This window comes from Hippocampus zosterae, chromosome 9 (genome assembly GCF_025434085.1).
Source record: "Hippocampus zosterae strain Florida chromosome 9, ASM2543408v3, whole genome shotgun sequence".
Classification (NCBI taxonomy): Eukaryota; Metazoa; Chordata; class Actinopteri; order Syngnathiformes; family Syngnathidae; genus Hippocampus; species Hippocampus zosterae.
The window spans coordinates 23,780,878-23,807,941 of record NC_067459.1 but is presented as its reverse complement, the minus strand read 5'-3'; the positions used below and the strand labels follow the sequence as shown (position 1 = coordinate 23,807,941).

The window sequence follows — 27,064 nt, the reverse complement described above, 5'->3', positions numbered from 1 at the left end:
TTTTTTTTTTGGCTTTTTACAGCTTTGATTTGTCACGTATAAAAATGGTTAGCGAGTGCAGCAAAAACTGATTTTCAAGTTTGGGCCACCAGGCTTGTCCAAATTTTTGGTGGAAAAAAATTGTGTTGCGATGACATTGGTTTTGAGTGACTATTGAGTAGGCCGCCAGCCCACGACACTTCTGGCCATCCTGAAAGGAAACCTTCACTTGTTTGTAGGATGTCAACCACAGTTCGAAATGTCCCAAATTTTGGAACCACAAAATGTTTCGCATGATACTAAACAAAACAAACGTCAAATTCAGCACCTTTTGCCCAGGTGCCGAGTATCACCGATTCTAATTTGTACAATTCTAGAAGTTGGCCAAAAATAATCGGCAATTTGAAACTTGAATTTGGCCAAATTCCTTCAGCCAAGTCGCATAATGTCCCGCCATTGGAAAATTTCAGATTTTAACCAAAATTACCATAGCAACATATCACGAATTATGATTTACTTTGAATTTTTTGCAAAAATTCTGTCAATGTTTTGACACTTGGGTTTGGCCTCAAATCTAACATTTTTACCCAAATGGCAGTGCTAAATCATCAAAAATTTTGACAGAGGCTAAATAAATCTTTCACTATTTTTCTCATGGTCCATCCCTTATTCCGAATTGTGCAATTTGGCCAAATCCCCTGCACAGGAGCCCGAAAATGGCTGACTTCAAATTCATACTCGATATAGTCCCGTAGACGTTTTCACACATGAATCGAAATTCGAAACTTATCGCAGCCAATTGCTCTGACTGTGACTTAGATAAATTCCTTGGGAGGATTTGGTCAAACTATTGATTGTACTTTTGGAATTAGTTTGAAAAAAAAACCCACCTAAATGTGTTCGTTGTCATGGCAACCAATCGAAACCAATACTGGCGCCAGCTACAAAATGGCTGCTACATTTTAGGGCTCAGGTCCCGGAAATGTTTTTTCTGCTTTCATAAATTGGATTTGGGAACTAAACGCATCGCCTTGATTCCAATTTGCTTGCTTGCATCCAACCCCAAATTTTTGTCATCCTCTTCATTTTGTGGCTCAAGTCGCTGAGACTTTGTCATCCAATTTACAGGTGATTTGTTCAAGTTCCCAGTAACGATGGTCAGAAGTGTACAAAATTGGGACTTTGGACATCCCTAGTTGGACCTTTGGATGATTTGGCGGCTGCGGGGTGTAAGGTTGCCACCACTTGACACACTTGGTGTGCCGTAAACATTCTCACCATAATCGGCTTTCTTTTTGGAATTAAGTCCAAGTATTTCGAAGTATTTCGAAAAGACTTGAGGCTACTTTAAATTTTTTTTTCTCTAAACCATTTTTTTTTCTTTTCCTTATTCCACCAAAAACGGACAGCCAGACAGACGGAAAAACAAAAGGCGGCTAGTTAGCGTTAGCTTGAGGAGAAGCATTTGGGAGGCTGGCAGGAGAGGAGAGCGAGCTCATGGAGAGCTTTCCACCCTGCGCTCTCGCTTTTGTTTTTTTGTTTTTTTTTTACATCATGGTTTCTACGATGGTGTGGCTGGGGGCCGTCAGCAGCAGTCCCTTGTTCCCGTTGGGGTCCACGGAGAAGGCCAGTTCCCGGGGGCCGCGGTGGTCGGCCGGGCGGGAACTGGCGCCGCCACGGACTGGGGCGGCCACCGCCTTGATCCTCTGCGGAGAGACAATAACAAAAATTCCACTACTGTTACATCATCTTCCCAAACTCTTTTTTTGACAAAAATCGAAGTGCCATGAGTGAAGAAAAACAAAACAAAACAAAACACATGAGCCAACGACACAGTGGGTCGTTGGGGGAGGGGTCGAGGGGGGCTACCTCAATGAGCGGCCCATCAGATCGTAAGATCTTGATCACCACCACCATGGGGATGCAGATCATGGAAGCCAAGGCCAAAGTCCAGCCCACTCCGATGGCCCAGTCGGGATATTCGTACACTTTGTTGTACGTCAGCGGCTTGTATTTGACCAGAGAGAAAATAAAGCAGCCCTGCAAACACACAAACCACCATTTTACATGACGACGATGGTTAAAACTAAGTAACGCAACATTTTCTCCCCGATAAGTGGGTCCCCCCCACTCTCCCAATCTTGATCTTCCATTTAAAAGCTGTGCCAAAGTGATGTGATGCTACCATTTCCGTTTCATTTGCAATTTTCAGGACACAGTTTGTAAATGTCAAATTTTCAGACCTTACCATACACAAGCAGGGAGTGATGACAGACCAGCTCCACTTCATCCAAGGGTTTGGTCGGTAGCCGATCATGTCCTCCACAGCATCGTAGAAGTTATCAACGCCTGCACAAAAACGCAAAGCACACTGTTTGAAAAGGGTCGCTTTTCTTAATGTTAGCATTTTCCCGTTTGAATCATCCAAAATTGGCATTCTCAAATAGTATTTCTAAATATTAGCATTTAAAGATGTTAGCGCTTCCAAATGTTAGCTTACCGGTACTTACCAAGAACAGTATTTTCAAATGTTGATGTTTTAAAAGGTTAGCATTTCCAAAAGCTAGTACCAGCACATGGCTAGCATTTTCAAATATTGACGTTTTAAAAACGTGAGCGTTTTCACATTTTTTTTCATCCTCAAACGTGATGACCATTTTCAGTTTTTAATATTTTCAAAAGCTAGCAGTGGAAACGGTTAGCATGATCAAATCGTGACATTTTTAAATGTTTGTGTTTTAGATGCTAGCATGACCATTTTCAGACGTGCTCATCATTGAACATTTTCAAATGTTAGCATTTCCCAATATTTGTTCTCAAATGTTGCCCTTTTTTTCTTTTTTAATGTTGTCAACCATTTTGAAATGGTAGAATAATTTTACATATGAAACATTTGGCACGTGCTCGTACTCACCATAAACCCAGGCAACAGCTACACATTCAAAGAATGCCACCCACAGAAGGCACACACCGCTCGCTGCATAGTAGTCAAACAGCTGGAACACGTACATGCCACCCTAAGGACACACAAACACAAACAGGCCATTGAGACTTTTGGCTTCACTTTAGCCCACTCCAACAACCAGCTCCAATATACCTTTTGCGATTTAAACCTGCAAAAAAAAAAAAAAAAATCGTACTCACGCCACCAGGAAACAAAATGTTGACATTGCATGTTTCCAAATGGCGCTTTCATATTTTTGCACGTCTGATGGTTCGCACTTTCACAGAGACAAAATAATAATAATAATATTCATTCATTCATTCATCTTCCGAGCCGCTTGGTCCTCACTAGGGTCGCGGGGGTGCTGGAGCCTATCCCAGCTGTCTTCGGGCAGTAGGCGGGGGACACCCTGAATCGGTTGCCAGCCAATCGCAGGGCACACAGAAACGAACAACCATTCGCACTCGCACTCACACCTAGGGACAATTTAGAGTGTTCAATCAGCCTGCCACGCATATTTTTGGAATGTGGGAGGAAGCCGGAGCACCCGGAGAAAACCCACGCAGGCCCGGGGAGAACATGCAAACTCCACAAAGGGAGGCCGGAGCTGGAATCGAACCCGGTACCTCTGCACTGTGAAGCCGACGTGCTAACCACTGGACTACCGGGCCGCCATAATAATAATATTTTATTTTTAATTGTTTTTTTCCCCCTTCCTAAGTGTTGACAGGTGCATCTCAAGGATCTGAGATGTGCGAAAGGGTACAGAAACATTTCCGTTTTGTTTGGAGCTCCTAATCTGTAACATGACAAAAAATATGGCAAAAGTGAAGCGCTCTTCTTTCCAAATGCACGTGCGTCATTGCGACCGATAATATTCAAGGTGACATTAGCAATCTTCCCTCAAGGAAATAATGTTTGGATTAAGTGTGCGGCGGGCTGCGAAATGTCTTCTGTGACTTTGACCCGCCGACGCCATTTGCCTGCGCAGGCAGAAAGCAGAAAGCCGAATAACGCGGCCGAATGACCCCCCCCCCCCCCCACCGCCGCATTGACTTCTGGGACGAGCCCCAGCAGAGCCATCTTGTCCTCTGGAGGAACATCCTGCAGCAAACGTGATGCCCTTCGATGCCAGTAAAATGCCGGAATCTCTTCTCGCGCGTCGACGGCGTTAACAGTCGAGCCGGCGATGACGGGCCCACACAACTCAGAAGAGCCATTTGTGCATTCACGTAGTGATGAAGTTGCAGCTTTCCGCATTGAGATGGAAGTATGGCGACATCAGAGCGACGCTGACTGACGCAGACCTTAGTAGCATAGCTACCCGTTTCACAGCTACATCATGTGTGTGTGTGGGCCGGCCCGGTAGTCCAGTGGTTAGCACGTGGGCTTCACAGTGCAGAGGTACCGGGTTCGATTCCAGCTTCGGCCTCCCTGTGTGGAGTTTGCATGTTCTCCCCGGGCCTGCGTGGGTTTTCTCCGGGTGCTCCGGTTTCCTCCCACATTCCAAAAAACATGCGTGACAGGCTGATTGAACACTCTAAATCAGGGGTGTCCAAACTTTTTGCCAAGGGGGCCAGATTTTATGTGGTAAAATGTCGGGGGGCCGACCTTGGCTGACATTCTTTACATTGAACAACAATATTGTTCAACAAATTTTAGTAAGCCAGTCTGTTTCACATTTCCATTTTTATTTTAATTTCAACAATCTTAAGAATTTCTTTTGGTTCATTTGAAACAGGAATTTGAAATATGACATATCAGTCAATATAAACACGGAGTGATGTCTTGTTAACTCGTGAGTGATGCCCTCTAGTGTCTAAATGCTATTACTCATTTAGTGAATGCTATTACTCATTTAGCCACTAGAGGGAAGCAGTACTCTATAAAACATCACTCGCCAGTCTACGAGACCTCAGTCAATGCAACACGTGTTCCATTGCGCCCAACCTGCGGGCCAGACGGCACTGATTTTATGACGGGGGCCGAGGGCCGGATGAAATTCGACCGCGGGCCGGATTTGGCCCGCGGGCCGGACTTTGGACACGCCTGCTCTAAATTGTCCCTAGGTGTGAGTGTGAGCGCGGATGGTTGTTCGTCTATTGGTGCCCTGCGATTGGTTGGTAACCAGTTCAGGGTGTCCCCCGCCTGCTGACCGAAGACAGCTGGGATAGGCTCCAGCACCCCCCGCGACCCTAGTGAGGATCAAGCGGCTCGGAAGAATGTGTGTGTGTGTGTGTGTGTTACCTTGGTAACCATGGTGAGTGCCAGCAGGTAGCTGATGCAGCATATGATAGCGATGAAGACCTCTCTGTGGTAACCCTTCCGTAGGAAGGACGGATACAGATCCACCAGTGATGTGATCTGCCCTTCCACCTCCACAAACTGCGCACACACACACACACACACACAAATTACATCGCAGCTTGTATTACCTCCACAAATGAGCCTGGAGTGCTGTGTGGGGTGATAAAATGTAGATTTTTTTTTTCTTCCAGTTTAACACTCGTTCAGTCCGAGCCATATTCAGACCCGCCTTCACCCTCACACTAAAAAGATGTGAATCCGAAAACGTGAAGGCATGTGCAAAGCCCTCGCAGAGCGCTTTCACATGAGCTCCGACTCGACGTGGTTTGCTGCGTTTGGATTTTGCATGTGCGACGAAGGCACGCGGCTAACCTGACTGTCGAGGCCAAGCAACAGGAGCATGATGAAGAAGAGGATGGCCCAGAGTGTGGGGAAAGGCATCATGGTTACGGCTTTGGGGTAGGCAATGAAGGCCAAGCCGGGACCTAAGGAGTGGAAATGGCGACGCAGGGAATACAGGATCAGCAACTAGATGGTTCCATCTGCACAGCGCCCAAGGGCGTAAATAAAACGCAGCGTTTTGCTTCCACCCTGTGCGGTTAACTAGCGAGCTACGCATGGACGGATAGAGGTATTTGATTGACAGTCGACAGTTGAGTGGGGTGTTTCGGCACTTTTAGAAGCCTCGTCCACATCGTATGAGAGCAAAAACACTTGCCGATTTTTAAAAAAAATTGTTAATCATTCAACTTGATCAGAGCCGTTCACGACAACGTCAAAGGAGTTTCGCGACGCACCTGATTCTGCCACATCCGCAATGTCCACCCCTTGCTCTTGTGCCATAAAGCCCAGGACGGAAAATATTGCGAAGCCAGACACAAAACTGGTGCCACTGTTGAGGGCTCCCAGCAGCAAACAGTCCCTGTGGCACACGTGGCATCAATCAATCTATGAATCAATACGCACTTGTTGACCAAAAATACAAAGCGCCTACTGACCTGTAGCAGTTGTATTTGTACTTGTTGTAACTGCCGAGGGATGTCATGGCGCCCAAACAGATAGCGTAGGAGAAGAAGATCTGCGTGCCGGCGTCGATCCACACCTGACAGAAGAGCACGTGGACGGAGAAGACTGAGTGATGCTAACTCATTGGAACTTACAACTAGCATACTACCAAGGTACAGTAACTAGTAACATAGTAATGAGTGACATACTGCAAGTAGTACAAAAGTAACAAGTGACATGAGGTACTGTACTCTAATATCAGAGTACCATGGTAACTAAGAACATGGCAATATATCAACAATAATAGCCAGTAGCGGGCTAATGGTAGCATAGTAGCGTGGTAACATGCTAGCACGTACGTCTGCGTCCTTCAGGCGGGTGAGGTCGGGGTACAGGTAGAACTTAATGCCCTCGGCGGCCCCGGGCAAGGTGACGCCACGAATCAACAGAACGATGAGCATGACGAACGGGAACGTGGCCGTGATGTACACCACCTGGAGGCGAGGCGAGGCAACGTCACGCCGGCGTGAAGTCGTCCTCGTGTTGTTGCTTTTTTTTGACTTAGCCGATTTTTCCGATGCTGTTCAGAGGCGACTACCTACCTTCCCAGTGGACTTGACGCCTTTCCAGATGCAGAAGAAGCAGATGACCCAGACCAGCAGTAGACAAAGAGCCAAGTCCCACTTGATGGGGCCGATGTCCTCAATGCCACTGCTCATGTCCAACACTTTGCGTCTGCACCGCGAAGGACAGCGACGATCAACATCTCAACCGCAACGGTATTTGCCGGACTCTACCCCAAACCCGAACCCAAACGCTAACCCCGAACTCTTACCCTACCCTGAACACAAGCAAAAAAATCAGGACCCCAAAGCTAGCTCCATGTCTAACTCAAACACAAACCTTAATTAAACAAACGCTAACGCTAAAACAAGCCCAGCCCTTAACCGAACCCATAAATCCTTAACTATAAACTTACAAACCTAACAATACAGTCTTAAAGCCCTAATCGTAACCTCAAATGTGGAGTCTTGGCCTCCGACCGAGCCTTAACCCCAAAACTTGAACCTCAAACGCAACCGTAAATCGCATCCGCAAACCGAGAAACTCAACCCCCAACGCCAAGTCTTTGTTTAACCAAAGCGGCTAACTTAAAACCCTGAACTGAAACGAGAAACACAAACCTGAACTGTAACGTCAACCCGCAAACCCAAACCCGCTACAGGAATCCACAAATCTTAACCCGGTCTGAATCCTGATCCTAAATCAAAGCCTCACGCCAAAGCCGTAAAACTAACCTGGAGCGCTTGAGTCTACTAAGGGCCATAGTGTGCGGTTGCGTACGTACTCCCAGAACTCTGTGACAGGGGAGGTGAAGTTGGAGAAGTTGGAAGGCAACCAGAAGCTTTTGTTCTTGCGGTACGTGTCCTCGATGCAGCGGTCCGTGTTCCAGGGCTGGTTGCACTTGGCCCATGGCAGTTCGGGCTGGAAACACTGAAGGCGCAAAGGCGAAGAAGGTAGAAAAACTTAAAAACAACACACCGGCACGGATGCGTCGCGGAATGTCGCGTCGGAAGACCAAGTTGCCGTAGCGCTTAACGGAATCCTCCGGATTTGAAAAGCTGCTGTTCCCTCGTGCACTGCCATCACCATATATGGAGGCAATATCACTTGGCGACTCGACTGAAACTTAGTCGCTTCGTCCAAATTCGGTCAGTTTCAATTTTCTATCCTCTTGGTCAGTCCTCACATGGCTCAATTTCAATTTTTTTGAAGACACGTCTTTAACCCCTTACAGGTTACAGCGGTGACTACAGTGGACAGTTTATCGGGTGATCAGGTCATGAAAAAGGGGGCGACGCGCGGTACCTGGAATAAGTAGTAGAGTCCCCAGGCCAAGATGACGATGTAATAGATGTTCAGCAGGGACACGATGATGATGGAGGCGTAGCCGATTCCTGCAAGCGCACAAGGAAAGCAGCATGTTGGGAAGCGGCGTCAATGTAAGGCCCGCCCTCGTCTCCATACCGTTAGCCCGCGGAGAAGATGGAAAGACTTTCCCGCGTAGATCGTTTTGCTTCATGGAGGTATACGGCATGCGCCCTTAACCCTTGTGTGCTCCAAATTAAAAAGGCCTTAAGTTACGCATTTTACCATTTTTGTAATGATGTATTTTGTGTTATACAAACATTCTTTTTTTTTTTCTCAAACACTCAAAATGTTCAGAGGCATCTGTGCTATCCATACATATATAGTTTTTATTAGTTCTTTGGGATTTTTTATTCTTCATTTTTTGCAAAAGCCCAACCAAGCCCTACTAACAATCCCGACCGGACGTGTTTATGTAAAATGCATTGGTTTGAAGCCTCCTGCAAAAAGGCAAACTCATTTGCGATGTCCAAGCGAAAACAAAGCGATTGACGTAAAAATCGCGTGAAATGCATGTTTACACATTAGGTTTACGATGCATTCAAAAATATGAATTATAATGGGTCTCTATGGTGCAAAATATGTAAATTGTAAAGATTAAGGTATCAAAACGTTTTTTTATTATTGCTGCAATGCCTGAGAATTATCAGCCGGTGACGTCATGAAATTTAGGCCATTTTTAGAACCCCTCCATAAGTTTCAGCTCTCCCGTGTTTTTCTGAATGCCTTTGCCTTTGATTCATTTTACATTTATCGCAAGCGGTGCACTACGAGGGTTAAGCTAAGCCCTTGTACTGCTGCCGTGACCTCTCACTTGCCTTTGGCGCCCTTTGGCACACATATACGAGCTGAATCAGACGAAGAGCGTGGAGTCACACGTCGGTACGCGGTACGAGGCAGAGTGTGCGGACGCTGAACGCAGGTGCGCAGACGCCCGCGTTATTTTCGAGACTTGTACCAAACAACCTTGAAGGCCTCGTTCGGAAACGTCCCCCGTTTTATCTAGCAGCTGTTTTTCTGCTCACAGTGTGTATAACCGTGACGCCTCCAACGTGCAGACGGCATGCATAGGTATCAACAACCCCCCCACAGCCTCCAAATAAATAAAATAAATAAAATAAAATAAAATAAAATTAAATTAAATTAAATTAAATTAAATTAAATTAAATTAAATTAAATTAAATTAAATTAAATTAAATTAAATTAAAATAAAATAAAATAAAAATAAATACAAATAAATGTGACCATTGCAACATCAACATTAAGTCTGCTTTGTGTTCGCAAGACTCCATTTTGCGGCGTCTGACCAGCTGTCCATCCCTCTCCTCCTCACAATAAACTACCAGATTGTCCTCGCTATTCAATTGGCGATCTAAAGACAACGAAAGACAACTACAACGCCACAGACACGCCGGCTTTTCAAAATCAGAGAAACTGAAGCAATACTCTGATTGTATCACTGGTCACATAAACGTTGGTGTTGATCTGTAAAGTTCTCTGAATCGTTACTGTGACTTTTAAAGTCAGGAGACGTCACCGGCGACAACTCGGCCGCCGGGGAGTGAGCGATTAATTTTTTTAAATTTTCTAACTGTGTCTCAATATGAAGTCGTCAAGGTTCTCTCCCCGGACCAAGATAAAGGAAAGCCACCGGAACGTGATGGCATCCCTCCTCGGATTGCCAGATTAATGCTCTAATCAGCTGGTACTGTGCGCTCTACCCGTGCGGCGTAGCCAAAAATATACCTCGGAATGTCTCCTAAACAAAGGAACTTCTCGTCCATTTTTAGCCATAAGAAGGCCTCTTATCTCCCCTTTAACCATTAACAGCTGTGTTGCATGTAGCACGCGTGAGTGTGTGTGTGTGTGTCGCGGCTTGTACACGAGCCAAGGCCCAATGCTCAATAGAACGGCCATCATCAAGATGTTTTGTGCCATCCGTGCACGTGTGTGTGTGTGTGTGTGCGTGTGTGTGTGTGTTTGTTTGCGTGCGCCAAGGCCGGTTGCCTAAAAGATGTCCTTCAAGGTCCTTTGTGCTATCTGTGCGCATACGTGTGTATGTGCGTGTGTGCGTGCATGCGCTTGGGTGTCTTTCTGCACCTATGCTCACACGGTCTGATGCTGATCAAACAAACACACACACACACTCACACACATTGTGGTCCTCCATGATGTCACTGATGTTACGACCTCAGTTGACCTCACAGGCATTGGGAAAAAAAAAAAAAAAAAAACGTCTTTATGCTGTATTTCTCAGATGAAAGCGAGAGTGATCGGACTTGACATTTGCTTTCATTTTTTGAACTTTTTTTCCCCTCCCCCCCCCCAAAAAATAGGTCACATTAATCTCACCCCAACACACGAACACCGACCCAGTCCCCCGATGCTAACTTCATAAAACGAACGCTAAAATAGTTGATTTAAATTCAATTTCAATTGGCAAGACAGGAGATGCCGCTAGCTAGAAGCTAGCCACATTTGCGCTTCAGCGAAACGGAGCCTCCATGTATTGCGGCAGGCCTTGAGAACATTTTCTGGGTGATTCACATTTACGTCAAACTATCGGAACGTCTCATGCCCCGAGAGGCGAATGACGAGGACGCCGCATAGACACATTTCAATCTATCTCCACACGACGACGCATATGGGAGAGGTCCCTCTTAGCCAATGGGATGCCAGGAAGGTGCTCGGTAATTAGCCAATGGCAAGAGCAGCTCTAAGTATGTTGCGTTCAGGAAACTCGGAGCTGCGAGTAGCAGCCCAGACTGTATTTCTACCTGTCGTATCTTGGAATTTCCTTCTTTCTGTCTCGGCATGAGGATTGCGAGATTCTGTCCTAGAACCTTCGTAAGGAAAAAGTCGCCGGACCAGATGGGCGTTCCAGATTATCCTCTGCTCATCTTCCCCTTTGCTGACCCTAACTTGAACTCGAGAGTAACTTAAAATAAATGCCACACAAAGCCGAATCCTATTTTCCCTAAACGCCTGAGCTCCTTAACCCTAATCAACTCTGGCCTCTAACACTAAACACTCGGCTGCAACCTGTCATTTGGTATTTAGTCATAAGAAAAACATTAAGACGATCAAGTATCCGTTTTTTTTTTTCCAGGTACAGTATTTGATTGGCACATGACAAAGTCAGTCATTCGAATGTGAAAAGACGTACAGTATGTCGTTTCACTTTGCAGGAACAAATGCTAACAAATGAAAGCCTATGACCAAATTTGAAATAAACTAATCTTGAATCCCGAAATCTCACCCCTTCTCCCCCCCCCACATGGATGTGGACAAAAATGAATTGAAGACAACATCGGAATTTTTCCACTCGACCAGCGTTTGCCCCGCCCACCTGTGTCTTTTTCTCTCACCCAGCCGTTCTGTTTTTCTACCCACTCCATCGCTCTCATGTGTTGCAGCGCTGTTGCCTTGGCAACCTGTGATCCAGGACACTCTGTACATCGTGTGGGTCGTTACTGTGTATTAACACGTTTGTGTGTGTGTGTGTGTGTGCGCGCAGGTTGAAATCAAACGGATAAAACAAGCGATGAAGCGTCGTCCCGCGTGAATATCGCAAGGAGCAATTACAGGCGTCATGAATATTAACGAGATCTAGCCGAGCAGACGTGGGCAACGAATACATTGACCCAATTTCGGAACGGAGGATGGGGGTGGGGGGGATGGAGGGGGGCGACCGTGAGGAAGGAAGAAAAGTGGGGAGGAAGATGGCGAGACGGAATGCGGCTCGGCGAGGACCAAATCGACGTTCTCGCAAGAAGCCGTTTCAAAGTCGAAATCCGGGCCGCGGCGTTGCCCCGGCAACAGCGACGGCGACTGCCTGATTGGAGGAGAGAACGGCGTGCGTCAGGAGCCCAAATGCGGAAGATGCAGGAAGTGGAACATTAACGGTGTCGCAGAAGGACACTGGAAGTCAAACAATGACTCGGAACAATAGCAAAGCCATCGGTCGCCGGCGGAGGGTGAGCGCTTGATGTTCTTTGACCGCGACGTTGGCGGGATGTGCGTTCATTTGAGCAATCGTGTTGATTTCCAAAAGGGTGAACTGCTTTTTTACAAATAGATGAATCGACGGTGAAGAACAGCCGAGCCCACGCCAAACCTGAACCCCCAAAGACAGCAAATCCTATTCAAAACAACAACCTGAAAAGCGCACAGAAGCTAACCCTGCCCGCTAACGTCGAATCCACTAACCCTACCCAAGTCCCAATCCTAAAAACAAAGCCATGCCCCAACCCGAACCGCAACCCCTGATCCAAACCTGAAACCAAATCCCTTACCCGACATTACCTAGCTCCAACCAAAAAACGGAACTCGAGTTTAGCCCCAAATCGCTAACATTAACGCTGACATCAACCTAGACCCTCACCCCTCATGCTAGAACCTGAATCTAATGAGGCTACCTAACTGGACACAAACCCAATCCACTAACTAGAACTGAAAAGCGCCCAGAAGCTAACCCTGCCCGCTAACGTCGAATCCACTAACCCTACGCAAGTCCCAATCCTAAAAACAAAGCCATGCCCCAACCCGAACCGCAACCCCTGATCCAAACCTGAAACCAAATCCCTTACCCGACATTACCTAGCCCCAACCCAAAAACGGAACTCGAGTTTAGCCCCAAATCGCTAACATTAACGCTGACACCAACCTAGACCCTCACCCCTCATGCTAGAACCTGAATCTAATGAGGCTACCTAACTGGACACAAACCCAATCCACTAACTAGAACTGAAAAGCGCACAGAAGCTAACCCTGCCCGCTAACGTCGAATCCACTAACCCTACCCCAAGTCCCAATCCTAAAAACAAAGCCACGCCCCAACCCGAACCGCAACCCCTGATCCAAACCCGAAACCAAATCCCTTACCCGACATTTCCTAGCCCCAACCCAAAAACGGAACTCGAGTTTAGCCCCAAATCGCTAACATTAACGCTGACACCAACCCAGACCCTCACCCCTCATACTAGAACCTGAATCTAACGAGGCTACCTAACTGGACACAAACCCAATCCACTAACTAGAACTGAAAAGCGCCCAGAAGCTAACCCTGCCCGCTAACGTCGAATCCACTAACCCTAGCCCAAGTCCCAATCCTAAAAACAAAGCCATGCCCCAACCCGAACCGTAACCCTGATCCAAACCTGAAACCAAATCCCTTACCCGGCATTTCCTAGCCCCAACCCAAAAACGGAACTCGAGTTTAGCCCCAAATCGCTAACATTAACGCTGACAACAACCCAGACCCTCACCCCTCATGCTAGAACCTGAATCTAACGAGGCTACCTAACCGGACACAAACCCAATCCACTAACTAGAACCCAAACCCCAAAACCAACTTGGCTCTCGATTGAATCCAAACTCGAAACTAGCCTCTCATAACATAACCCCCTCAGTGCAAACACCCTAAGGCTATATTCCTTACCCCAAAACCCCTAATCTAGATCTAAACCCAGTCCAAACCCGAAGAACTTCTACGTCATCAACCCTCTCATCCTAACCACAACAATAAAGTCCCTCACCACGACCGAAACCCAAACCCGGGGCTTTAAATCAAACCCAAAACCTCGCCCTAAAACCTTAAAGTCTAAAACTAACCCTCGCAGAAACTTAACACCCGAATATGATCTCCTCACCCAAACCTTAACCTGAATCCAAACCCAATCCACTAATCTTTCCCCATTTCACAAACGCCAAACGTGATAAAAAAAACCCCAAACTTTACCCGAAGCTCAAATTCAAACCCACTTTTGGAGCTCGCTCCCAACCTCAAACTCGAAACCCCAAGTCTAAAACATAAATGCCCATATACAGTACCACTACGAAAATCGCAACGGTTTTCCGTTTCATACCCCCCTACCCTTGCCTCGTAAATAAAAACTCAACTTTTCAGCCCTAATATGTCTTCGTGCACTCTCGGAAGATGAAATCCTCTTGATTCTATTTTGGGCCTTCAAGAACACCGTCCTTGAGCTAAAAATGGCCAAAAGGACTCTCAAGCGCTCGCCTCAGAAGAAAATGTGTCCCTATTTGGAGACGTACCCGTAAAGATGGGGCACAGCTTCCCCCAGCAGGTGATGCCCCCCTCCGAGGTGAACTGGCCCAGCGCCACCTCCAAGAAGAAGACCGGGAGACCTCCGCCAAACAGAAAGATGAAGTAGGGGATGAGGAAAGCACCTGGAAGAATTGAAAAAGAGGGGCGGGGGTCCTTGAGAAAAGTCTTTTGCCGCTTTTGTGCCCGTCTCGGGAGGGGGGTGGGTGGGGGGGGGGGTCGCTGCCTTACCTCCACCATTCTTGTAGCAGAGGTAAGGGAAGCGCCAGACGTTCCCTAAACCGACAAATCCTCCGGCCACTGACAAAACAAAGTCCAGCTTGCTGGCCCACTTCTCTCGCTGGGGGTGTTTGCCCTCGGCCTCATCTTCGGGTCGGGTTCCGGGACTCTTGCCGGGGGATGGCTTCAGCGTGTCCTTGTGGAAGTCCTTCAGACACTGGAGCTTTTCTTTCTGCGCCATTCTTAACGCACACACACACAAAAAAATGATTACAATAAACCCGACACGATGATGAAAAATGAGCTTGATCCACGTCGTCGTCGTCGTAAATTTAGAAGGCCAACGCCAGCGCAACTATTTTTACGTTCGCGACCCAAAATAGCTTCATAGATGTGCCACAGACAGCATCAATGGTTTTGACAAGATTTAGTTTTTGTGTTTCTGGAAAAATAGCCAAATTAGTCCACAAGTTAAATATACTAAGTTCTAGGGAAAATGCTTTCAAGACCAAAAAAAAAAAGTCTCCAAGTTGCAAAATAGCAAAATAAAAGTTGAATCTTTTGGAGGAAAAAAAGTCATAAAATTTCAACGTTAAAGCCATTTTTTTGAGGGAAAATAAATTGTAAAATTACTAGATGAGAGGAATATTTTGTAAACAAATACAAAAAATCTTGTACCATTATAAAATTGTTTTTTTTGTCTTCTTGTTAATTTAGAAACAAGATAAAAATGTAGGGAGAATTTTTTACAATTTTACAAGATTAGGTGTTCTAAGAACAAACATCTCAAAATGAAAAAGTAATTTTATTTTATTTTTACCTTTTTAGTCATACTATGACAATTTTAAAAAAAGTAGTATTCAGTATGTTTTCAAGATGAAAAGTTCCCAAATAAAAAAAAAAAAGCTGAATTTAAAAATAGTCATACTGTGAAAAAATAAAAGCTGTTGGACATATTTTAGGTCGCCTACACATGTAACAGTATGAGATTAAAGATCTATTTTTTTAATTCAAGAAAAAAAATGTCAAATTAGAAAATGTTTGGAAAAAAAGATTTTAAATTGAATGAAAAGAAATGCTTTGATTGGAGATGATTAATTGCTGTCGGCTGTAACCGCTCCCACAGCGGCGCGGCCCTCCCTCTGAGCAACCGAAACCGCCTTGGCACAGTTATGCGGTTAGGCCACAAAATACAGCCGGTTACAGTTACCAAATTAAAGTCATGTTCTAGGCAAAAATACATTCGCTGTATTTTTCTTTAAGAGTAACATCACATCAAATGGATTTTTTTCAGGAAAAAATATGTATTACGATACCAAAAAAAAAAAAAAAGAAATCGCCAACTCCAGGACATAAATGTTTACCAATCGGCTTCACTGATATCTTTCTTCTAAATATGCAATGCTCAAAATTTCACACTAAAAAGACACGGCAGCAGTAAAACGTTTTGTCTTTACGTTATATTTTTGCTTTGCTTCCCCGAAATTGAAAAAAAATCTCTTCACAGCGAGCATCAAAGTATTTCGCTTTTTCCAAAGGGCTTTTTATTACACGAGCGTGATGCGATTCTGACATCACATCACTTGCTCTTCATGAAAGGCGGCTACTGCTATGCGTGTAACATCCACGCTGTACAACTCGATTGATTAAAAAACATATATTTTCAAGAGGAGAAGAAAATGTAAAAAAAAAACTGAGATAACGCGGTTGCACATGTGTGCACACCCTCAGATTTGGCGACGTGGCTGTCTTCCGAATGGACAAATCACATTGAAACTCATCATCCCCAGTGTGGGACGAATAAAGGATATCTTATCTTATCTTATCTTAACTCCTTCAACTGCCATGGACGCCTACATTTGTCTGTTGGGAGTCCAAGTGAAAGTCAGGTTCGTAAACCACTGCTGTGACTAACATCTTTAGATGGCAGCAGTGCATCGCTTTGGATTTGACATCAGCACAGCTTTTGAGTAGAAGACCGGGATTTGGTGGTAAATCTCATCTTGTCGCGTTGATTATGAGGGAGAAAAAAAAGTTTATGCACCTCGCAATCAATTTGGATATGTATGGTGTAAATGGAACATGTTTTGCAGTAGGACGCAGATCGTGTGATTCACGAGATGGAGCGAATGGCAAACGGCATGTAGAAAAGCCATGCGGTGTTTCAGAGTTGCTCGCAGCGCGTTTCTTAGTTGTACATCTGTAAAGAAATGATTATTCTGCCATAAAAATAATCTCAGTGTTGTTTTTGGAGATTTATAGTCGGGGGGGTGTTAGAAAAGCAAACAGCAGTAGTGACAAGGTCACAGTTTTGTCTGCCATAATTTATTCTCACCAATATTTGAATTTTAGGGAAACCAACCAGCAGACCCAAGGGAGCGTTGAGTGCAGGAGACAAGCTGTTGAAATGGTTATTAATGGGTCTCGGGTGCCCCGAGTCAAGTTAATGATACACGAGCGTGACCTGCTTCCCGACGGTTAAATTGTAACCGAGCCGTGCGTATGTGCTCAAACAATGGAGGGCCATTATGTCAGCTGCCGCTGGTGGTTGATGACAAGGCACCATGATGGCGAGGGGATGCCAGGAGGAACTTTTGCAAATCCAAAACCTCTTTGATATTGAGGTCGGGGGGGGGGGGGGGGGCAGCGAAAACATTTGTGCTATTTTATCTATACTGGTTAAAAGAATAACTGAAAATATTGAGATTAAAATAAACAAAGATGTTTTTTTTTAATTTTGCAAAGAGTTTGTACAATCTCAAAAAGGAAAAAGTGGCATTTTATGAAGGAAGAAAGTGATAAAATTACAAGTTAAGCCTTTTTTTTTTTTAAAGAAAAGTAGAATATTAAGAGATTAAATGGGGAAATAGCGATAAAAGGTGTATTTCTTTCAAGGAAAATGTCCTAACATTACAAGATTAGTCATATTTAACAAAAGATCTATGATTACGATCAAAGAGATGAGTTTTTTTCTCAAAGAAAATAACCCGTTTGTGTGTTTGAAGATCCTCTCAGCATGATCTTTTTTTTTAAGAAAAACATAATGTACATAATTGTGCATCCATGTATGCACTGTACATGAATATGTGCATATATATTTCATTGTATATTTAATACTCTATATTCCATGTTATGATTTTATTATTAATTTATTATAGTTGCACTGAACAACCCCCACACAGCCGTGAGAGCCAGCCGCAGGAAGTGTGTGTGTGTGTGTGTGTGTGTGTGTGTGAGTGTGTGCTTTAGTGGGTGTCACACACACATACACTAAGCTCTTATATAACACACTCCACTATTTTTAAGCATGTTTAGTTCCACTGGGCTGAACGACTACACAATCATCATCATCATCATCATCTTCCTCCCTTTTGTGATTCCAACTTTGATGACGTGTGATGTGAGCATTGCCATGAGCGAGACGCTGATTTCAAGGTGGCCTAATGACCATCACCAATAAGGATGAACAATATTGTGCTCTCGCGGCCATATTGATGATTTTTAAGCAATCGTTATTTCTGTTCGTGTAAGTTAAAACTCTTTTTTAACAACTGTACTTCTGCAAGTCTGGAAAAAATGAAACCATGCATTCGGTTGGAGTACCGCCTTGTGCCACAACATGACAGTGGCAGCACTGAGCTCAATTGGAAGACGTGTAGCATAATTAACTTATTCACTGCTGTGGATGTTTCTATTGCTCAAAGAACATTTCAAATTTTCAATGGTCAGCGAGACGGGCGTCTCGACTAGCCTGTTTGTGAAATTCAGGTCGGCTAAACAACTCTACCAGCTGAAAGCTCCCTGTAGATGGTGCCCTTGCATTGCTTTACATTTAAGATCAGCACATCTTTTGAGTAGAAGATCCAGATTAGGCAATCAATCTTGTTTTGCCACGTCAATTGTTTATTTTTAATCTTGCACAATGACTCAATATTAAAAAAAAATTAAAAAAACTAATCGGGGCGGCCCGGTAGTCCAGTGGTAAGCACGTCGGCCTCACAGTGCAGAGGTACTGGGTTCGATTCCAGCTCCGGCCTCCCTGTGTGGAGTTTGCATGTTCTCCCCGGGCCTGCGTGGGTTTTCTCCGGGTGCTCCGGTTTCCTCCCACATTCCAAAAACATGCGTGGCAGGCTGATTGAACACTCTAAATTGTCCCTCGGTGTGAGTGTGAGTGCGAATGGTTGTTCGTCTATGTGTGCCCTGCGATTGGCTGGCAACCGATTCAGGGTGTCCCCCGCCTACTGCCCGGAGACGGCTGGGATGGGCTCCAGCACCCCCCGCGACCCTAGTGAGGATCAAGCGGTACGGAAGATGAATGAATGAATGAATGAATGAATAAAAAACTAATTCTAAAACTAATAAAAACGCAAGTAATACAGAGCACTTTAAAAAATTAACTATACAAATGAAACTGAATTTGAACAAACTAAAGTCAAAACAAAAGCAAACAATCTTAATAAATCAATAAAAATCCTAAACTGTTGGCTCCTATCTGTGTGTGGAACTGCAAGGAGTCCAGGACAAGCCCGCGGTGTAAATCACATTAGTTGCGTGTGCTTGTAACAAGCGTGTTGCTTGCTCAGGTATCGCAGCTGCCACACATGCACATACGCACGCACGCACGCACACGCGCAGACACTTTTGCGTGCTTCATGGTTACGCAAGCTGACATTTCATAATGGAAAGCGGCAGGCATCAAAACCAATCGCGGTCTGCACACAGGAAGGAAGAGAGGATGGAGGGAAGTGAAGAAGGAAGGAAGGAAAGATAAAAAGTGTATAATATAAGATCAAAGCATTTTTTCCCAAGAAAATAAATGGTAAAATCACAAGACTAAATAATATTTTGTCTTTTTTTCAAATTCTAATCTATTAGATTAAAAATGTGCTTTTTCCAAACAACAGTTTCATATTTAACTAGTTATATTTCTCCAGTTTTTTTTAAATAACAGATCAGTCTAAAAATGTGTAAAAAGATTAGTTCTATTTACTGAAAACAATTTCAGTCAGATGACAGGAGGCATACGCTTTGCTAATCTTGTCTACAAGAACAACCATGTACTTAATTTTTGATATTGATATTTTTGATGTGAAAAAAGTCTGAAGGCCCCGATTTCCTCCAGACAGGGCAAAAGTGGCCTTGATGAGAAAACATCTTTTTCCTCAGCAGGACATATTGTAGCTCTGATTGTCATCCACATAGCAGTAGAAGAAAATATCATGTTTTCTTTAGATGGTATGCAGGGGCAGAAAAATACAATGAAAATTGTAGAGGCCCCAAAATTGAGCCCTGTGGAGCACCATACATCAGCGGGGCAGAGCACCACTCCAACCAATGTTAACAAAAATTCTGTCTGCCGAACAGGAACGAAATCACTCGAGAGCGCTACCACTGATGCCCACCCGGTGCTGCAAACGCTGTATTGAATGCTGCAGTCTGATCCATCAGAACAAGGCACACATAGTCTCCTGTGTCATCAGTCGGGAGGGTGTCACTTTCAAATGTCGGGGGACCACACTAAGAAGATAGACTGGTTGATATTGGCCGAAATTGATTTACCTACACTTGTGAGATGAAAAGGAAAGGAGAGGGGAGCGCTGTATTGAAAAGGGGGTCTGGGGTGATGGCTTTTCACCATAGAACAATAGTAATGGGAACAAAAGTCCAAATACATTAAAAATACTTTGAAGAGATGTAATTGGAAGCGTCAGTGGAAGAGGCAAAACCCACAGTCCTCTGCAAACTGACCACTTGGATAACAAGATGCTGAAAATGCTTGTCGTGCAATAAGTTGATTTCAAGCTTTAAAGATCGATGTTGTCATTTAAAAGTGGTAAGAGCTGGTACTGCGTACTGCTGCGTACCGGCCCATTTAGAGCTATGAAAATAATGCAGTCATATAGACACAAAGACTTTCACAACAACTTTCAGGGCATTGTAGCATTAGTCACTTTTGGCACAAAACGTATTACTGTCTGTCTACACATGTTGCTCCATCATTTGTGTTCCAACATTCATCAATTCAACTGGAGGTGCGCAAGTGCAGACCCGAGAGCCCTTATCCAGCCAGTTTTTGACGTCTCCCTCCATCTCCACCTGATCCAGATAAGCATGCATTTACTTAAGTAAATAGTATATTTAAATATATATATATACTAGTACGTAAGTAATACTAAGTAAATGCATTCAGTAGGTAAAACAGCTAAAACAGGTGATTCAAATGATCAGCCGTGTTGGAGGAGGGAAATATCTAAAACTGGCTGAATATAGCCTCTAGCGGAAAGGACATGCATGCCCCTGACTTTAAGGGTTACAACACCACAAGTATAGAGCTATTCTTAAGCCTGTTTATGGCATTTAACATCTCATGTTAGCATCATGGCAGCGGATGTTCAGTGATGTGATTTGTTAGAAATATACATAGTGTGGGGGAGAGAGCCAGAAGGGCGGGGGTGTTGGGGGACTTGGAAACGATAGATAAGACTGAGAATGAGACAAAAATCAAAAAAGTGAGATAGTGTGAGGATGAAAGAGCGACAATGAGACGAGAGAGAGCGAGCGTGCGGGGGGGGGGTGGTCTGTGCGCCCCCGACTTCAGCCCGCTTTATGGTGGGGGGCGGGGGGGCGCGCAAAAAAAAACCTGAAGACAAAGAGGGTTCGTGGGAATTTATAAAAATGAATGAATAAATGTAAAAAGTGAAGACAAAGAACCCAGCCTGGGAATGTTATTTTTTAAAGTACATTAAAAAAAGGTGAAGACAAAGAAGGTCGCGTGGGAACGTCCTAAAAAAAATTAAACATGAGAGAAGACAATTGCATTGGATTTCCAATGACATCTCTTGATTTAACATGAACGCACGAGCGTATTCAATGCCGACCTCCCAAAAAACGAAACAAGACGCTCAAATGAAGACAACCGGCGCGCTCTGCTTCAATGTCACCCCCGACATAAAGAAAAAAAACTATAATGTCAAATGACTGGACCACCAAAACGGTGATGCGTTCAATGCCACACCACCAAAACTAAACACAAGAACATCAACGGAACAGAAAGCCGGCGCGTGTTGCATTCACTGTCACGGCACAAAAAAAGGGACCCAAACCAAAAGAAACAGCCAAAGGAGAAAGGATGAATATGCTTACCTGATGCCTAGGTGCGATTTCTATGCTATTTTGGGGGGTATTCTTTTTTCTATTATTTTGTAGAGCTAAACAAAGCCAAAGAAAAAGTCCCTCTTTGTCCTCTAATGTCAAGACTGAGACGTGAGCGTCTCCCAAAAAACAGGTCCTCCTTATAAGCTTCTCTCCGTGAACTTTGTCTCCTCCGGTTTGGGGGGGCCGGAGTGATACCATCGCGAGTGGAAAATCACCGGGCCTCCCTCCCCTCCTCCACCTTCCTCCCGCCATCCTCCTCCTCCTCCTCCTCTCCCTCACCGAGCAACAGGAGAGGGGCGACGCGTTCGTGGTTTCGCGGAATTTTGATCGTTCGCGCGACACGCTCGTGTTTGATGGCACGGAGTTGTGATTTACGAGGTGCCATTGAACGCTCCATTCAGGAGCCGAGATGCTGCCGCTGCATCACCGCCAAGGAAGCAGGTGCACCGAGACAAAAAAAGGGACAAACATGCTCTCGATGACCACGAACATTCAACAAAATTATATTCTTAGCCATTTACATATGCAAATGTGATGGCTGACTATAAATATGTACAAAGGGCAACTTTGCCTTCAAAGTACAATTTAATTTTGCCAACGTGAGATATTTGCCAAGCAAAGTTGTGGGTTCCCACGAAAAAGAAAATATAATTAAGATCACTAATTAGTCATAAAATTGCAAAAAAAATGGGTACCATGACATGATGTTGAAAGACAAATATTAAAAATTATGTTTCTTTGTGGATTTTGGATGGAAAAAAAGGTGCACATTTCTTTCCATCCAAAACTGTTGTACTTTTTAGAACACTTAATTGTTTCAGATGAGGTAATTGCAACCACCTGGAAAGGGCCAATTGTTGCTGGACCTGATTGGCCTGACGCTCAAGTGAACTCCCTTTAAAAGAGGAATGCGGGAGTCACTGGGGGCGGCGGACAACTTGGAGAGCAGTGCTACACGTGGGCTGCTCAAAACTGGTCAACTGTGACTCCTGAAAATAAAGAAAACTGGAAAATCTCTTTGCCGAATCCTGGCTGAATTGCCTTTTTATTCTTTTTCACCTGGCCTGCTGTTTCGCCGCACAACAACGCAACAAAGTGCAACAATATATTGCACAACGATATATAACAGCTGTAGCATACAGTACAGGCACATAAAAAATACTAAATAAAAAAAAGATACAAAATATAACAAAGTTAGGACTATTTGCTACAAAAAGAGATGGTTTTTATTTCCGCTCAGTCACTGTCTCTAACTTTAGCTCCCCTCGTCAGCACACATGACAGCATTGCTCAGCTGATGTTGTGCAATGAACTTTTGTCGCGTGGGACGCTTCGAGGTCTTCGATTCTCATAATTATCATAATTAGCGCTACGGAACGCGCCTCCTCTCTTATTAGCGGTCCAGTTTGTGGAAAGTTTTTAACGCGATAAGTGTCTCACCATTCCTGGAAAGATTCATTTACTCGGCTGTCTATCGAGCCGCAAACAATTCACTCTGAGCACGGAAATCTTTGTTTTTCAAAGTCTCGTAGATTTGAGTCTTTTCGACTCCAAACGTCTCCTGAATGTTTCGTACTTTGTAATTTAATCAGATACATATCACGTTCTCTTCCGCGATCATTAATGTTCCTCTTCGTATGGATGCCACGATCTACAGGACGTAAATGTTAAATAAATGTAAATAATAACATTTACAATTCCAGTAAAAATCACTTGTCACTTGCATGTCGCCGTTTCGGATCAAATAGCGGCACGTACACACTTTATCTGTCGTATCGAACGGGAGTTGCTTGAGTTGAATATTTATTATAGTGATTTTTCATGCATTTTGTCATTTGGATATTTGGTATCGGAGTAATCCAAAAGTAATTCAAAGTAATCATATTACTTTAACGTTTAATTACCTGACTTACTGGATTTTTTTGGACACCTCTAGATAGCACTCTCCGTTCTACACTGGCCATTTGTTTAAACCATCTAGGAGTCAAAACAACTGGTTCATGAAGCAAATTTGAAGCTTCGTTTTCCCATCACTAGTTTGCAACAAAAACAATTACAACTACAAACAAGGACATGCTTTGTGCAAGCAAACATCAAATTATAAAAGCCAGAGAAACACACTACATAGCTCCATCTTCCACATATATTCACTTTTTGAATGAAAGAATTCCAATTTCACTTTTGACGGTACCCTGAATGAGTTTCTATCGTCTTAAAAGATACGTTCACTTTTTTGAAACGACATTTGTTAAACAAATTTCACGACTCATATTCAGTGTTATTGACTTTGTACAGGTTGGCGGAGTATTTGCTTCCACGTTTATTGCTTAGCCAAACGATCAAAGTGCCGCAGCTGAAGCAGCAACACGGAGTACGCTGGAGACTAGAAATATGCCCCGCTGGTCGCGTCTCAAGATGTAATTCATAACATTTCCTTTGCGTAAGAACCTGCCAAATAGCGGCTCGCGTGTTTATGCGCTATTTTGCATTTGACAATGCGACGCAATTTCACTAGGCAAGGGAAGCCAATTTGAGTTGCACATCAAATTGCGCATTTTGTACATAAAATCACGTACAATACAATTCAATGTGCTTTACGGAAAACATGAAAAACATTGGACAAAGAGCAATAAAATATTAAGACATGCCAAAAATTGCATTATTCATTCATTCATCTTCCTAACCGCTTGATCCTCACTAGGGTCGCGGGGGGTGCTGGAGCCTATCCCAGCTGTCTTCGGGCAGTAGGCGGGGGACACCCTGAACTTTTTCCCAGCCAATCGCAGGGCACACAGAGACGAACAACCATCCACTCACACCGAGGGACAATTTAGAGTGTTCAATCAGCCTGCCATGCATATTTTTTTTGGGATGTGGGAGGAAACCGGAGCACCCGGAGAAAACCCACGCAGGCCCGGGGAGAACATGCAAACTCCACACAGGGAGGCCGGAGCTGGAATCGAACCCGGTACCTCTGCACTGTGAAGCCCACGTGCTAACCACTGGACTAGCGGGCCGCCCAAAATTGCATTATATCCTCTTAAAATAAGTGCATGTCAGAATATTGCAGTAAACGATGTTTTGCGCCCTCATTGAAATGACGTGACAGTTTGAGCAGACCTCAGGTATTTTGGGAGGTTGTTCCATACGTGAGGAGCATAGCAAAATATAACCCGCTTCAAACTTTTGTTTCATTTTGGTTCTGTGGACAAACAAGAGACCTGTCCCTGCCGACCTGAGGGGTCTGGTTGCAAAATACTTGTCCACATAATGTCCACTTTGCAAGTATTTTGATCCAAGACCTTCAGCAAGATTTAAAATCGATTGTTTAACTCACATCAAGCCAGTGTGGTGATTTGGGGAACTGGGCTATAATATTGATTGGATGTTTGCTCTGAAAAAAAATAAAATAAAAATCGCAGGTTGAAAACAGAGCAATTACGCTCATTCTCTGAGAATGGGGTGTTGTGACTAACCTTCCAATGTAGTTGATTTGACTTTACCCGTCTTTATGGTGACCTCTCAACGTCCCGATAGATGTTGGATGATGTGCCAGAGGTTCTGAAAGCAGTGCCAAGACCAATTTTCACGTTGCTTGGTGTTCCGCTTACTTTTCCCTCGGCAAATTAACTCATTATCTTTTTGGAAAAGAAATGTCACTGACGAGTTAGGCGACGTATTTTTTTTTTTCTTCTAACTTTTGGGTGCGAAGAGTCTCGAATCATCATCTCGTCTCGGCGTGCAGGGGGCATGGCACTCCAGACGTCACCGGAAAGGCTGCCTTCCGCCTTTCCCTCTGATCACAGTAGTATCGGTTCTGGTCTAAACCGGTCTTGGTCAAAAATCCTGAGCCTACCCTGTTCCATGAGGTTGACAAGACTATGTAAAAAAAAAAAAAAGCCTTCGATTACAAGAGGTGACCGAGGTTGTGTCCAAATTAACAGGCAAGTTCCTCTGGAGGCCGCGTGTTCGGTCGCCTGACGTCAGTTCCGGCGCGACTTATGTCTAAATTCACGTGAAGCCCGTCTACGCGGGGAGCAGCTGTACATCAAGCAAAAATGGCAATTAAAAAAAAAAAATCCACCATAAAAAGTATCCGACACGCATGATTTGCTCCCGTGGGCCACATAAAATGATGTGGGGGCCCGGTCCTGGCCCCCGGGCCTTGACTTTGGCACCGTTGAAGTCGAGAGGTTGAACATGATAGGTTGCAAATCACCATACTCTGTTTTCATTTACGTTGAACACAACATCCCACCGTCATCAGAATTAAGTTGTATTCAATTCAATTTGGCTAACGCGCACACTACCTTACGCAACAAAGATCAGCCAAGGCAACAAATTCAACAATTCTGAACTAACAGATGCAAAACAAACTTCCGAGAATTCCAATGAGGCAACGCCTGGAAAGCACACGCTGCAAAACAAGCGGAGAAATGCTGCCCGGAACCACGTACTCTCCCCACGTACTACAGTAGCTCATCTGGGGCCTATCCCAGCTGTCTTTGGGCATGTTTTTTGGAATGTGGGAGGAATCCGAAGTACCCGGAGAAATCCCACGCAGATACGTGGGAGAACATAAACATTCCACGCGGTCAGGCGGGAGCCGGAATTGAACTCTGCACCTCTGCACTGTGAGGTGGACGTGCTAACCAGTCGACCGCCGTGTTGCCCACCAGTTTGTTATTCGTTTATATGAAGACACCCCCCCCCCCCCCCCCACAGATGGTAACCAACAAAATACCGAATCGGTCTAAAACACTTGTGCATGTTTAAAAAAAAAAAAAAAAAAAAAAAAAAAAAAGCTTAATGTGGTTTAGCCGGCCCGGTAGTCCAGTGGTTAGCACGTGGGCTTCACAGTGCAGAGGTACCGAGTTCGATTCCAGCTCCGGCCTCCCTGTGTGAACTTTGCATATTCTCCCCGGGCCTGCGTGGGTTTTCTCCGGGTGCTCCGGTTTCCTCCCACATTCCAAAAACATGCGTGGCAGGCTGATTGAACGCTCTTAATTGCCCCGAGGTGTGAGTGTGAGTGCGAATGGTTGTTCGTCTCTGTGTGCCCTGCAATTGGCTGGCAACCGATTCAGGGTGTCCCCCGCCTACTGCCCAGAGACAACTGGGATGGGCTCCAGCACCCCCCGCGACACTAGTGAGGATCAAGCGGCTCGGAAGATGAATGAATTAATGTTAAAAAAACGAGGCCTAACCACCACCAAAATTTCCATTCACGTCTCTACTTATGCCCACTTCAACCTGCGAGACTAACAAATTACTAACTAACTATTACTAACAATTGCCTTAATACTTTGGTTGTTACGGACATGCAGCGTTTCTCTCATGTTCGTGCGATCATATTGATATTTTCAGATGTTGATGTGGGCATAGGTACAGATGCGCACATGAATGTCAGTGGTGATTGATCGGCATTTTCTAAGTAGTGCATGTGAGTTTGGATAACAATT

At 44.6% G+C, this 27,064-nt stretch overlaps 2 protein-coding genes across 3 annotated transcripts in view; one reads left to right on the top strand and one right to left on the bottom strand.

Moving 5' to 3' along the window:
- Nucleotides 1-27,064, top strand: part of hgh1 (HGH1 homolog (S. cerevisiae)) — a 100,729-nt gene that overhangs the window by 12,286 nt on the left and 61,379 nt on the right. The window lies entirely within an intron of this gene.
- Nucleotides 1,311-25,296, bottom strand: LOC127607856 (sodium- and chloride-dependent taurine transporter-like). Of its 2 annotated transcripts, none has more exons than XM_052076560.1 (15): nucleotides 25,109-25,296; nucleotides 14,463-14,692; nucleotides 14,222-14,356; nucleotides 8,105-8,193; nucleotides 7,584-7,729; nucleotides 6,838-6,970; nucleotides 6,595-6,729; nucleotides 6,229-6,332; nucleotides 6,028-6,152; nucleotides 5,603-5,715; nucleotides 5,171-5,308; nucleotides 2,894-2,996; nucleotides 2,228-2,328; nucleotides 1,849-2,019; nucleotides 1,311-1,685 (listed from the first exon to the last, which is right to left on the bottom strand). In XM_052076560.1, exons 2-15 carry the CDS (start codon nucleotides 14,689-14,691, stop codon nucleotides 1,527-1,529), a joined length of 1,881 nt encoding a protein of 626 aa, XP_051932520.1. In that variant the 5' UTR covers nucleotide 14,692; nucleotides 25,109-25,296; the 3' UTR covers nucleotides 1,311-1,526. The 2 variants fall into 2 exon arrangements, with proteins under 2 accessions (XP_051932520.1, XP_051932519.1); XM_052076559.1 differs by lacking the exon at nucleotides 25,109-25,296 and adding an exon at nucleotides 21,594-21,849.